General features: G+C 42.0%; 1 protein-coding gene across 2 annotated transcripts in view; it reads left to right on the plus strand.

Moving 5' to 3' along the window:
* The first annotated feature begins 400 nt into the window (after nucleotides 1-400).
* LOC120996606 (ecto-ADP-ribosyltransferase 5-like) overlaps nucleotides 401-14,764 on the plus strand; it is a 107,488-nt gene continuing 93,124 nt past the window's right edge. For both annotated transcript variants that reach the window (XM_040426634.1, XM_040426635.1), the window contains exon 1: nucleotides 401-478. In XM_040426634.1, coding sequence (XP_040282568.1) covers nucleotides 416-478 — 63 coding nt within the window. In that variant the 5' untranslated portion in view covers nucleotides 401-415. The remainder of the gene's footprint in view (nucleotides 479-14,764) is intronic.

Here is a 14,764-nt window from a genome sequence, read left to right on the forward strand (position 1 = left end):
GTGCGGAGCATTGACCTTTTCCTGGTTAGTAAATTGTTTATAGGTTTTCAGTTTGGAAAACAAAACAATTTAATCACAATTTAATCGCTTTTTTAGCCCTTTGATTTTTTTCAGGCGAGGTTCACTTAGAGGTTAAGGCTTTATTCTCTTTTTTGTGTTTTCGGGCTCATATTCTTATTTCTCCAACGTGTGACTTTACCTTGGTGAGATAATCCTTTCATTGTAGTGCTGACTCTACATTCTACCATCATCTTTAATGTTCCTGTGGCCCACAGATTTAACTGTTCTCTATTTTGTCTTGTTGTAAAGGTGAGAATGATGGATACCAGTAAGACCAGTCAAGAAATGAAGTGAAAGACCTTTAGACTGCAAGAATAATAAGTAAATCTGCTTGTATCTAAAATGAAACTGAAAGATGCTGCAAAGTATTCCTCCTCCACCCAGAGACACCGAGCACAAAGGAACTTCTGCAGGAGAGGTGAGGGACGTCTACTTCTTATTCGCACAGAGTGATCAGAATACAGATAAAACTCCAGAAATCCCCATAGTCGAGTGACTGTTTAGAGTAACCTGAGCTGAGTCTTCTCTTCCTGAGGGTTCTCACATCTGACCGTCCATAGGACATGCATCCATAACACTGCAGGGTGCAGGTGACAAGTGGACGCTTTGTGGTTATATTTTTCTTACTGGTTACTGAGCAAGTAGTAACAATGAGAAAAAGCAGCAGGAGTTATTCCTTATGACATGGGTACACAGAGAGTCTCCTGTGTGCACAGATAGAGGATGACCTCAGATAATCTGTCCAGAATAAAGGTTAGTCTTTCGTGCCCTTGTATAGGGTTGTAGCTGGCTGCCCCTCACTGTCTCCCTCAGGCTACACCTACCTGAGTAGTCACTGGTGTGAGAGTAATGAGGTCATTGTCAACATTATACTCATATAATGCGTATAACATGAATGATTATTTTATATACAGTACAGACCAAAAGTTTGGACACACCTTCTCATTCAAAGAGTTTTCTTTATTTTCATGACTATGAAGGCATCAAAACTATGAATTAACACATGTGGAATTATATACAAAACAAACAAGTGTGAAACAACTGAAAATATGTCATATTCTAGGTTCTTCAAAGTAGCCACCTTTTGCTTTGATTACTGCTTTGCACACTCTTGGCATTCTCTTGATGAGCTTCAAGAGGTAGTCCCCTGAAATGGTCTTCCAACAGTCTTGAAGGAGTTCCCAGAGATGCTTAGCACTTGTTGGCCCTTTTGCCTTCACTCTGCGGTCCAGCTCACCCCAAACCATCTCAATTGGGTTCAGGTCAAGTGACTGTGGAGGCCAGATCATCTGGCGCAGCACCCCATCACTCTCCTTCATGGTCAAATAGTCCTTACTTTCAAAGTTTTCCCAATTTTCTGACTGACTGACTGACCTTCATTTCTTAAAGTAATGATGGCCACTCGTTTTTTCTTTACTTAGCTGCTTTTTTCTTGCCATAATACCAATTCTAACAGTCTATTCAGTAGAACTATCAGCTGTGTATCCACCTGACTTCTCCTCAACGCAACTGATGGTCCCAACCCCATTTATAAGGCAAGAAATCCCACTAATTAAACCTTGACAGGGCACACCTGTGAAGTGAAAACCATTTCAGGGGACTACCTATGAAGCTCATCAAGAGAATGCCAAGAGTGTGCAAAGCAGTGATCAAAGCAAAAGGTGGCTACTTTGAAGAACGTAGAATATGACATATTTTCAGTTGTTTCACACTTGTTTGTTATGTATATAATTCCACATGTGTTAATTCATAGTTTTGATGCCTTCATAGTCATGAAAATAAAGAAAACTCTTTGAATGAGAAGGTGTGTCCAAACTTTTGGTCTGTACTGTATATCTTCATATAGATGAACCTTATTTCTATAATATGTATATCCTCTGTGAAGTTTATCATTTATTCCACTCTTTCATAACAAGTTAGTCTTAGAACACACTCTGAAGGACATCTGTAATCGTGCTGTAACATGAATATTTGTGTGGAAAAGAGAGTATTTCACCCAATATGGAACACAATGAAGAAGTTTGAGAGATATATAGTGTGAGCAGATATATAACAATGTTCTCAGGGATTCTAGGAAATGTTTTCTACATAAAGGATCCAGATGGTTGGTGTCCAAATTGGATCCAGGTTTAGAGAACTGAACTTTTACCTAGATTCTTGTCCAAATGAACTTTTACCTAGTTATTGATAAAGGTATAATAATAAAGATTTTGGGGTGGTCTCTCAGATCTCCTTAGATACAGCACCTGTGTCTGTGTCTCTGTTCAGACGATTTAATTATTTAATTACTTTGTACCTGAAAATTGAACTACTCTGACAATTTGGAGGCCACAGCAAGATACCCGATCCTGCTTGATCAGGACTGAACCACAGGGAAGCAGTATCCACAGGTCCAGGATGCTAATCCTAGGTAAGTGAGCCATTGTCTCACTGCTTTCCAGAGCTGTGGGGTGCTTCAGGATCAGTCCAGCTTGCGGGGTCTGGGTATCATTTCAGGTAGATTGTAATTAACCCCTTCAGTACGGGGACACTTTTCACCTTAAATCCAAGACCGATTTTTGCAAATCTGACATGTGTCACTTTATGTTGTAATAACTTTAAAACGCTTTTACTTATCCAGGCCATTCTGAGATTGTTTTCTCATCACATATTGTACTTCATAACAGTGGTAAATTTGAGTCAAAATATTTCATTTTAAATTATAAAAAAATACCAAATTTACCAAAAATATGGAAAAATTAGCAATTTTCAAAATTCCAATTTCTCTGCTTTTAAAACAGATAGTGATACCTCATAAAATTGTTATTACTTTAGATTTCCCATATGTCTACTTCATGTTTGGATCATTTTGTAAATGACATTTTCTTTTTTTGGGACGTTAGAAGGCTTAGAAAATTTTCAAAGCCCACTTTTTAAGGACCAGTTCAGGTTTGAAGTCACTTTGTGAGGCTTACATAATAGAAACCACCCATAAATTGCCCCATTTTAGAAACTACACCCTTCAAGGTATTCAAAACTGATTTTACAAACTTTGTTACAGCTTTAGGTGTTCCACGAGTATTAAAGGAAAATGTAGATGAAACTTTAGAATTTCACTTTTCTGGCTGATTTTCAATTTTACAGAAGTTTACAGTAGTTTATAGAAACACCCCATATGTGGCTGTAAACTGCTGTACGGGCACATGGCAGGGCGTAGAAGGAAAGGAACGCCATATGGTTTTTGGAGGGCAGATTTCACTGGGATCATTTTGAGCTGCCATGTCACATTTGAAGTATATATAATGAGATAACTCCTCCCCTTGTGACATCATCACCAACTTCCATCACCTGCACAGGTGGTGGGAGGGGTAAACAACAACCAAAAGTATCAATCAGTATGTCAAAAGCTATATAACAGGGTTCATGTCTCAGACTATGTCTCCAAAAATGTTTTAAACAATATATATATATATATATCCACCACAAATCACATTTCCTGGTGTATGAGATCCCTCAGTGGATAATTGATGTCTGAAAAATAAAGGTTATATATAAATAACACAACATCAGATATGCATGATCTCATAATCTCTGTTAAGGCCCTTAGGGTGCAGAGTGTCCAACATATGGATCCAATATGCCTCTCTACGTAATAACAGCTTTTTCAAATCCCCTCCTCTCCTAGGTCTTTTAACCTGTTCCAATACCTGGAACCTCAATTGAGCTATCCCATGTTTGCGAATTGTGTCTGATTCTGACACACAACTTATCAGGATTAGTGAGATGACTGATAGATTTGAACAAAGGGGTTATCCCCATTCAATTTTGACTAAGACTAGAAGAGAACTTACTAATCCTGATAAAATAGCAAAAATTGATATACCTAGAGTGGCGCTGGTACATAAGTTTCATCCCTACAACCAGAAATTGGATAATATCATACGTAGACACTGGCACTTGTTGGAGAAGGCTTATCCCACCAAAGAAGAGTATAAACATCCTCCTTTGATATGTAACAAGAAGAATCCTAGTTATAGGGATAAACTTGTACACTCTGATATTGGGAGTACAAAAAAGACGTTAAAACAAATGGTGTTAGCAACTCAACGTAAGGGCACATTCCCATGTTTGCACTGCTCTCAATGTTCCCATATTATTAGAGGTCCTACATTTTACCATCCACATAGCGGGCGACCTTTTTCAATTGAAGGTTTTTTCACATGTGAATCCACTAATGTAATCTATTTGATAAAATGCCCCTGTGGCTTATTATATATTGGAGAGACCACACAAACGATTAGGGACCGTATTGGGAAACACAAATCCACTATTCGAACAAAAAATGTAATGTTACCTATCCCATTTCATTTTGATCAGTGCAAACATGGGATAGCTCAATTGAGGTTCCAGGTATTGGAACAGGTTAAAAGACCTAGGAGAGGAGGGGATTTGAAAAAGCTGTTATTACGTAGAGAGGCATATTGGATCCATATGTTGGACACTCTGCACCCTAAGGGCCTTAACAGAGATTATGAGATCATGCATATCTGATGTTGTGTTATTTATATATAACCTTTATTTTTCAGACATCAATTATCCACTGAGGGATCTCATACACCAGGAAATGTGATTTGTGGTGGATATATATATATATATTGTTAAAAAAAAAATTTGAGACATAGTCTGAGACATGAACCCTGTTATATAGCTTTTGACATACTGATTGATACTTTTGGTTGTTGCCTACCCCTCCCACCACCTGTGCAGGTGATGGGAGTTGGTGATGATGTCACAAGGGGAGGAGTTATCTCATTATATATACTTGGTCATTTTGTATACCTGTATCTGTTGATAAAACATCGTATACTTCAAGATTTTGAATATTCATGGAGATTTCGTCCTATCCCGTGCAACGTGCAACATAAAGAGTGAGTGCCGGCTGTTTTCCTTGTGATGTCACATTTGAAGACCCCCTAGAGTAGAAACTCCCAAAAAATTACCCCAGTTTGGAAACTACGGGATAAAGTGGCAGTATTGTTGGTACTATTTTAGGGTACATATCATTTTTGGTTGCTCTATATTACACTTTTGTTGAGGCAAGGTAACAAAAAAAAGCAAAGTTTTTATTTTTTGTTATTTACAGTGTTCATCTGACAGGTTAGATCATGTAGTGTTTCTATAGAGCAGGTTGTTATGGACGCGACAATACCAAATATGACTACTGTTTGGGTTGTTTGTTTCAGTTTAACATAATGAAGCATTTTAGAAATAAATGATTTTTTTAGTGTATCCATATTTTGAGAGCCATAGTTTTTTTTATTTTTTCGGTGATTGTCTTAGGTAGTGTCTCATATTTTGCGGGATGAGATGACGGTTTGATTGGTATGATTTTGGGGTGTGTATAACTTTTTGATCGCTTGGTATTACACTTTTTGTGATGTAAGGTGACAAAAAAATAGCTTTTTTGACACAGTTTTTTTTTTTACGGTGTTCATCTGAGAGGTTAGATCATATAATATTTTTATAGAGCAGGTCATTACGGACATGGGAATACCTAATATGTATACTTTTTTTTATTTATTTAAGTTTTAGACAATAATATCATTTTTGAAAGAATAAAAAATCATGTTTTAGTGTCTCCATATTCTAAGAGCCATAGTTTTATTTATTTTTTTGGTGGTTGTAGGGGCTCATTTGTGGGATGAGGTGACAGTTAGATTGGTACTATTTTGGGGGAATACATGTCTACTTTTCTTTTTTTTCCTATTTAAAAAAAAAAAAGTACTTTATTTTGGGAAATGGACGCCTTTTTTTTTTTTTTTACTTGAAACTTTACATTTTTTTGTAAAACCTTCCTTCTTTTTTTTACTTTTTTCAGTTTATTTTTTGTCCCACTCTGGGACTTCAACTTTCGGGGGTCTGATCCCCTTTACAATGCATTATAATACTTCTGTAGTGTAATGCATTGGCTGTAAGTGTATGACACAGTGTAATACAGGGGGCTGGATCTCACAGGCTGTCACGAAGGCAGCCATGATGCCTAAGGAAGGCATCGGGCTGCCTTCCCTGCCATCGGGTCCCCTTCACAGCAGTGTGGGGACCCAATGGCCACCCCACACCTGGCAGGATCCCACACATGCCGTGGTCAGCGCTGACCGTGGCAGTGAGAGGTTAAAACACTGATGCCGGCGCATACAGCAGGGGTCCGGCTATCAGTGACTGCCTGACCCCTGCCGCTGATCGGGCGGGCGCAGCTCCTGCACCTGCCCAATCAGCCCACCGTACATGTATGGCACTGGGATTTCTGTCCCGCTTTTCTGCGCCGTACATGTACGCCGCTGGTATCCTACGGGTTAATTTATTCATGTCAATGTTTTTGACTGATTTAAAATGTTATTGTGTTATTATTATGTATATGATTTTGCTACTAACTTGCACAAACTGTAGAAGGCGTGTGTTTGATGACGTGAATATTGTCTTGTCATCCTGTGTCCTGTGAAGGGTTAGCTGATTATAGTAACTCTGATCAGGGTTTTGTGAGTGAAGTGGCAGCTCCTGGCAACGGGAGAGGTCCAAGTGATTTGGAATTGGGTTCCTGCAGTTCACGGTGATCAACCCGAAAAGGGACATTGGGTCAGGAGTCAGTCTGTATTGTTTGTCTTAAATCTGCTACTAAAAAGCTCAGCTTGTATTAACTTAACCCCTTAAGGACACAGGGCGTACAGGTACGCCCTGATGTCCCGGTACTTAATGACACAGGGCGAACCTGTACGTCCTGTGTAGTTCCGATCACCACCGCGTGGCGGGCGGTGATCGGAACTTGGTGCCTGCTCAAATCATTGAGCAGGCACCTTAGCTAAATGCGCGGGGGAATCCCGTGACCCCCCCGTGTCGGCAATCGCCGCAAACCGCAGGTCAATTCAGACCTGCGGTTTGCGTCTTTTCATGTTGCGGGCGGTGGCGGGCAGCTGTGCCATCGGGTCCCCGTGGGGCTGTAGTTGGGACCCGATGGCATGGAAGGCAGTGCGATGCTTTCCTTAGGCATCTGCGCTGCCTTCCAGTGATGAGCCTGTGAGATCCAGCCCCCTGGATCTCACAGGCCGGAAGCTGTATGAGTAATACACACAGTATTACTCATACAGCCAATGCATTCCAATACAGAAGTATTGGAATGCATTGTAAAAGGGATTAGACCCCCAAAAGTTGAAGTCCCAAAGTGGGACAAAAAAAAGTTGAAAAAATAAAGTTTTCCCCCCAAAAAATTTTAAGTTTCAAGTAAAAATAAACAAAAACTTAATTTTCCCCAAATAAAGTAAAAAAAAAGGGGAAAAAATAGGGGAAAAAAAAGTTGACATATTAGTTATCGCCGCGTCCATATCGACTGGCTCTATAAACATATCACATGACCTAACCCCTCAGATAAACACCGTAAAAAAATAAAAAATAAAAACTGTGCTAAATAAACCATTTTTTTGTCACCTTACATCACAAAAAGTAACATAGTATCATAGTAACATAGTACATAAGGCCGAAAAAAGCCCTCTGTCCATCCAGTTTGGCCTGTTATCCTGCAAGTTGATCCAGAGGAAGGCAAAAAAAAAACCTGTGAGGTAGAAGCCAATTTTCCCCACTTTAGGGGAATAAAAAATTCCTTCCCGACTCCAATCAGGCATCAGAATAACTCCCTGGATCAACTAGTAGCTATAGCCTGTCATATTATTACGCTCCAGATATACAGTACAGACCAAAAGTTTGGACACACCTTCTCATTCAAAGAGTTTTCTTTATTTTCATGACTATGAAGGCATCAAAACTATGAATTAACACATGTGGAATTATATACATAACAAACAAGTGTGAAACAACTGAAAATATGTCATATTCTAGGTTCTTCAAAGTAGCCACCTTTTGCTTTGATTACTGCTTTGCACACTCTTGGCATTCTCTTGATGAGCTTCAAGAGGTAGTCACCTGAAATGGTTTTCACTTCACAGGTGTGCCCTGTCAGGTTTAATAAGTGGGATTTCTTGCCTTATAAATGGGGTTGGGACCATCAGTTGCGTTGAGGAGAAGTCAGGTGGATACACAGCTGATAGTCCTACTGAATAGACTGTTAGAATTTGTATTATGGCAAGAAAAAAGCAGCTAAGTAAAGAAAAACGAGTGGCCATCATTACTTTAAGAAATGAAGGTCAGTCAGTCAGCCGAAAAATTGGGAAAACTTTGAAAGTAAGGGCTATTTGACCATGAAGGAGAGTGATGGGGTGCTGCGCCAGATGACCTGGCCTCCACAGTCACCGGACCTGAACTCAATCGAGATGGTTTGAGGTGAGCTGGACCGCAGAGTGAAGGCAAAAGGGCCAACAAGTGCTAAGCATCTCTGGGAACTCCTTCAAGACTGTTGGAAGACCATTTCAGGGGACTACCTCTTGAAGCTCATCAAGAGAATGCCAAGAGTGTGCAAAGCAGTAATCAAAGCAAAAGGTGGCTACTTTGAAGAACCTAGAATATGACATATTTTCAGTTGTTTCACACTTGTTTGTTATGTATATAATTCCACATGTGTTAATTCATAGTTTTGATGCCTTCATAGTCATGAAAATAAAGAAAACTCTTTGAATGAGAAGGTGTGTCCAAACTTTTGGTCTGTACTGTACATCCAGGCCCAACAGTACAACAGTACAACAGTAAGCGATAAAAAAGGCGTATGCCCACCAAAATAGTATCAATCTAACCGTTTCCTCATCCTGCAAAAAATTAGACCCTACCTAAGACAATCGCCCCAAAAAATAAAAAAAACTATGACTCAGAATATGGAGACACTAAAACATAATTTTTTTTGTTTTAAAAAAGCTGTTATTGTGTAAAACTTAAGTAAATTAAAAAAAGTATACATATAAGGTATCGCCGCGTCGATATTGACCGGCTCTATAAAAATATCACATGACCTAACCCCTCAGATAAACACCGGGAAAAAAAAATGGTGTAAAAATGCCATTTTTTGTCATCTTACATCACAAAAAGTGTAATGGCAAGCGATCAAAAATCATCATATGCACCCCAAAATAGTGCCAATCAAACCGTCATCTCATCCCGCAAAAAATGAGACCCTACCCAAGATAATCGCCCAAAAGCTGAAAAAAACTATGGCTCTCAGACTTTGGAGACACTAAAACATGATTTTTTTTAGTTTCAAAAATATTATTGTGTAAAAATTACATAAATAATAAAAAGTATATGTATTAGGCTCCATAAAAATATCACTTGATCTAACCCCTCAGGTGAACACCGTAAAAAAAATTATAAATAAAAACGGTGGTAAAAAAAGCCATTTTTTTTCAGCTTACATCACAAAATGTGTAATAGCAAGCGATCAAAAAGTCATATGCACCCCGAAATAGTGCCAATCAAACCGTCATCTCATCCCGCAATAAATGAGACCCTATCTAAGATAATCGCCCAAAAACTGAAAAAACTATGGCTCTCAGACTATGGAGACACTAAAACATGATTTTTTTTGTTTCAAAAATTAAATCATTGTGTAAAACTTACATAAATAATTTTTTTTTATACATATTAGGTATCGCCGTATCCGTGACAACCTGCTCTATAAAAATACCACATGATCTAACCTGTCAGATGAATGTTGTAAATAACAAAAAAAAACGGTGCCAAAACAGCTATTTCTTGTTACCTTGCCTCACAAAAAGTGTAATATAGAGCAACCAAAAATCAAATGTACCCTAAACTAGTATCACCAAAACCTCCACCCTATCCCGTAGTTTCTAAAATGGGGTCACTTTTTTTGGCGTTTCTACTCTAGGGGTGCATCAGGGGGGCTTCAAATGGGACATTGTCAAAAAACCAGTCCAGCAAAATCTGCCTTCCAAAAACCGTATGGCATTCCTTTCCTTCTGCGCCCTGCCGTGTGCCCGTACAGCTGTTTACGACCACATATGGGGTGTTTCTGTAAACTACAGAATCAGGGCCATAAATATTGAGTTTTGTTTGGCTGTTAACCCTTGCTTTGTAACTGGAAAAAAAATATTAAAATGGAAAATCTGCCAAAAAAGTGAAATTTTTAAATTGTATCTCTATTTTCCATTAATTTTTGTGGAACACCTAAAGGGTTAGCGACATTTGTAAAATCAGTTTTGAATACCTTGAAGGGTGTAGTTTCTAGAATGGGATCATTTTTGGGTGGTTTCTATTATGTAAGCCTCACAAAGTGACTTCAGACCTGAACTGGTCCTTAACCCCTTAAGGACCTAGGACGTACCGGTACGCCCTATTTCCCGAGTCCTTAAGGACCGAGGACGTACCGGTACGTCCTGACTTAAAATCGGAACTCCGGCGCCGCAGGGGTTAATCGGAACGGGATTTCGGCTGAAATCATTCAGCCGGCATCCCGTAACAATGCAGGGGGGGGTCATTTGACCCCCCCGTATCGGCGATCGCAGAAAACCGCAGGTCAATTCAGACCTGCGGTTTTCTGCGTTTCCGGTCCATTCGGGTGTCCTGTGACCCGATGAACCGGAAAAAGACTGCGATCGGTGGCGTAATTATACACCACCTATCGCAGTCCGAGGATTTGGAGAGGCGGTGCTGGCCCTGGTGCTGAATGCCGCTGTCCAGGGTGCTGATTGGTGCAGGGGAGAGAGGCGCGAGATTCAAACTTCCTGCGCTCCTCTCTCCCCTCCTCTTCCTGTCCAGCACCCTGACCGTGCAGCATCGTCCAGCACCAGCTCCTGTGTCCCCCTAATCGGAATCCATCACCCTCCTGCACCCATCGCCACCCAGGTAGGTTAGGGTCAGTGAGGGAGAGGCACCGTTAGGCAGGGAAAGAAGGGAAAAGTAAGTTAGAAAAAAAAAAAAAAAAGTACTTTTATTCCAAACTTCCAAACTTCCATCTAACCCTAACCCAGACCCCTCCTGCCACTTGCCCCCCCACCCACACCCCACCAGCCACTTCCCCCCCCCCACCTGCCTCCCCCCCCCCCCCCCCCCCCCACCAGCCCCCCCCCCCACCCCCCACTCACCACCACTTTTTTTTTTCTGCGTGCGCTGACTGGCCGGCACTTTTTAGCGTCCGTCCACTGTTAGCGCATCGCCCGCCCCACCACCCCACCGACCGCTGATCAGCGTTGTACCGCTGATCAGCAAGTTTTAACTTTTTTTTTTTCTAACACTTGCCCATTTTTTTGCCTGGACTTTTTAGTACGCGAACACCCGTTGCCCCCACACACACGCACATATAATAAAGTTTGCCACACACGCACACCTACACGCACACACACCCATGGCCCGCCGGATGTTCTCGGCCGAGGAGGCATACGCCCAGATTGCCTCCGACTCTGAGAGCCCCAGTGAGGATGAGGATGACCCCACATTCCTTTTATCATCCGCATCCTCCTCATCATCATCTGATGACGATGAGCCACCAAGGCGGCGGAGACGCCGCCAGGCGGAGCCAGGGGCCCCACATGCTAGGGATCCTGTGGCCCACCCTAGTACGAGCCGCCCTGGGGTTCGTACTGGTTTCCCGGCCCACCAAATAAGTCCACCGGAGCCCCCTGCCGATGAACTTAGCTGGTGTCCCCCAGTGGACTTTGAGCCTGAGATTCCGGATTTTGCTGGCAATCCTGGAATCCAGATTCCCACAGTGGGGTTTACTGAAATAGACTATTTTAGTTTTTTTTTCAGTAACTCACTGGTGAATTTGATGGTGGAGCAGACGAATCTGTACGCCCAACAGTTCGTCGCTCAAAACCCAGGCTCAGTTTTGGCTAGACCCGGTGGCTGGACGCCGGTCAGTGCAGCCGAAATGAGGACATTTTGGGGCCTCGTGCTGCATATGGGTCTAGTCCAAAAACCCAGTGTCAGGCAATACTGGAGTGGGGACGTCCTATACCAGACCCCACTGTACAGTATGGTCATGATACGTCACCGGTTTGAGGCCATCCGGAAATGTCTGCATTATTCCGATAATGCAGCATGTCCCCCCCGAAGTGATCCTGCCTATGACCGGCTGTATAAGATACGGCCGGTCATCGATCACTTTGGGGCCACATTTCAGCAGGCCTACGTACCTGGAAGGGAGGTCGCGGTTGATGAGTCTCTCGTTGCGTTCAAGGGGAGACTCAGTTTCCGCCAATACATTCCCACAAAGCGGGCGAGGTATGGCGTGAAGCTATACAAAATTTGTGAGAGTGCCTCAGGGTACACTTACAAATTTCGTGTGTACGAGGGGCGAGATTCCCGTATTGAACCCCCAGAATGTCCCCCCACTCTGGGTGTTAGCGGGAAACTCGTGTGGGACCTTATGTACCCACTGCTGGATAATGGTTACCACTTGTACGTGGATAACTTTTATACCAGCATTCCCTTGTTCAGGTCCCTTGCCGCCAGATCCACGTTCGCTTGTGGGACCGTGCGGAAAAATCAACGCGGCCTCCCTGCCTACCCCCTCCAGGTACCTATCCCCAGGGGTGAGACCCGTGCCCTTACCAGTGGAAACCTGTTGCTGGTCAGGTATAAGGACAAGAGGGATGTCCTTATGCTGTCCACAATCCACGGTAACGGCACCACCCCTGTCCCTGTGCGAGGTACCGCGGCAACGGTCCTCAAGCCCGATTGTATCGTCGACTACAATCGGTATATGGGAGGAGTTGATCTCTCTGATCAAGTCCTCACGCCATATAACGCCATGCGCAAAACCCGGGCATGGTACAAAAAAGTTGCGGTCTACTTGGTACAGGTTGCCATGTACAACTCTTTTGTACTATCCCGAAGCGCTGGCAGCACAGGGACATTCCTCCAGTTCTATGAGGCAGTCCTCAAAGACCTGATCTTTTCGGACCGGGAAAGAGCAGGCCGGAGTACCTCGGGAATTGGAGGCGCCCGGATCGTCCCTGGCCAACACTTTCCAGGTGTGGTCCCCCATACTGGAAAGAAGGGACGAACCCAAAAAAAGTGCAGAGTGTGTCACAAGAGGGGGATACGGAAGGACACCACTACTCAATGTGACACTTGCCCCGATCATCCGGGCCTCTGCATTATCAATTGCTTCAGGGAGTATCACACTTCCATGGAGTACTAAATTTTTATAATCCTCAACAGTCCACTAGAGAACATAAAACACTATGGCTCTCAGACTTTGGAGACACGGAAACAATTTTTCTTTCCCCAAAAAATATTAGTTTTAGAGCAGGCATCCTCAAACTGCGGCCCTCCAGATGTTGTAAAACTATAACTCCCAGCATGCCCAGACAACCTACAGCCATCAGCAGGGCATGGTGGCAATTGTAGTTTTACAATATCTGGAGGGCCGCAGTTTTAGGATGCCTGCTTAGTGTCTCCAAAGTCTGAGAGCCATACATATTGGGCATCGTCGCGTGCGTAAAAGTCGTCGCTATAAAAATAACTTTTGAGCAAACGCCTCGGATGAACGGTGTTAAAAATATAAAATAAAAACTGTGCCAAAACACCAATTTTTGGGCAAAATTTCAATTTGAATCCATTTTGCCGGTAATAAAGCAAGGGTTAACAGCCAAACAAAACTAAATATTTATTGCCCCGATTCTGTAGTTTGCAGAAACACCCCATATGTGGTCGTAAATGGTTATATAGCCGCACGGCAGGGCATAGAACGAAGGGAACTCCATATGGTTTCTGGAAGGCAGATTTTGATGGACAGTTTTTTTTTTTGACACCATGTCCCATTAGAAGCCCCCCCTGATGTAGCCTAGACTAGAAACTCCAAAAAAGTGACCCCATCTAAGAAACTACACCCCTCAAGGTATTCAAAAGTTACTTTACAAACTATGTTAACCCTTTAGGTGTTCCACAAAACCAAATAGTGAATGTAGAAACAATTTTAGAATTACATTTTTTTGTTACATTGCCTCAAAAAAGACTAATATAGAGCAACCAAAAATCAAATTTACCCCAAAAATAGTCCCAAAACAACAACCACCTTATCCCGTAGTTTCCTAGATGGGGTCACTTTTATGGAGTTTCTACTCTAGGGGTGCATCAGGGGGCTTGAAAGGGTACATGGTGTCAATAAACCAGTCCAGCAAAATCTGCCTTCCAAAAATGACGTTCCCCTTCTTCTATGTCCTGCCGTTTAGCCAAATAGTAGTTTACGACCACATATGGGGTGTTTTTGCAAACTACAGAATCAGGGCAACCCATTTTGAGTGTTGTTTGGCAGTTAACCCTTGTTTTACTCCTGGAAAAAATTGATTATATTGAAAAATTTTCCAAAAAATAGAAATTTCAAAATTGTTTCTCCATCTGCCATTAACTCTTGTGGAACACCTAAAGGGTTAACAAAGTTTGTAAACCCAGTTTTGAATACCTTGAGGGGTGTACTTTCTTAGATGGAGTCACTTTTTTGAAATTTCTATTCTAGGGGTGCAACAGGGGGCTTCAAATGGGACATGGTATAAACAAAACCAGTCCTGCCAAATCTGCCTTCCAAAACCCATATGGTGTTCCCCTCCTTCTATGTGCTACCGTTCGGCCAAACAGTAGTTTACAACCACATATGGGGTGTTTATGAAAACTACAGAATCAGGGCAACCCATTTTGAGTGTTGTTTGGCAGTTAACCCTTGTTTTACTCCTGGAAAAAATTGATTATATTGGAAAATTTTCCAAAAAATATAAATTTCAAAATTGTTTCTCCATCTGCCATTAACTCTTGTGGAACACCTAAAGGG

Source organism: Bufo bufo, chromosome 3 (assembly GCF_905171765.1).
Source record: "Bufo bufo chromosome 3, aBufBuf1.1, whole genome shotgun sequence".
NCBI lineage: Eukaryota > Metazoa > Chordata > Amphibia > Anura > Bufonidae > Bufo > Bufo bufo.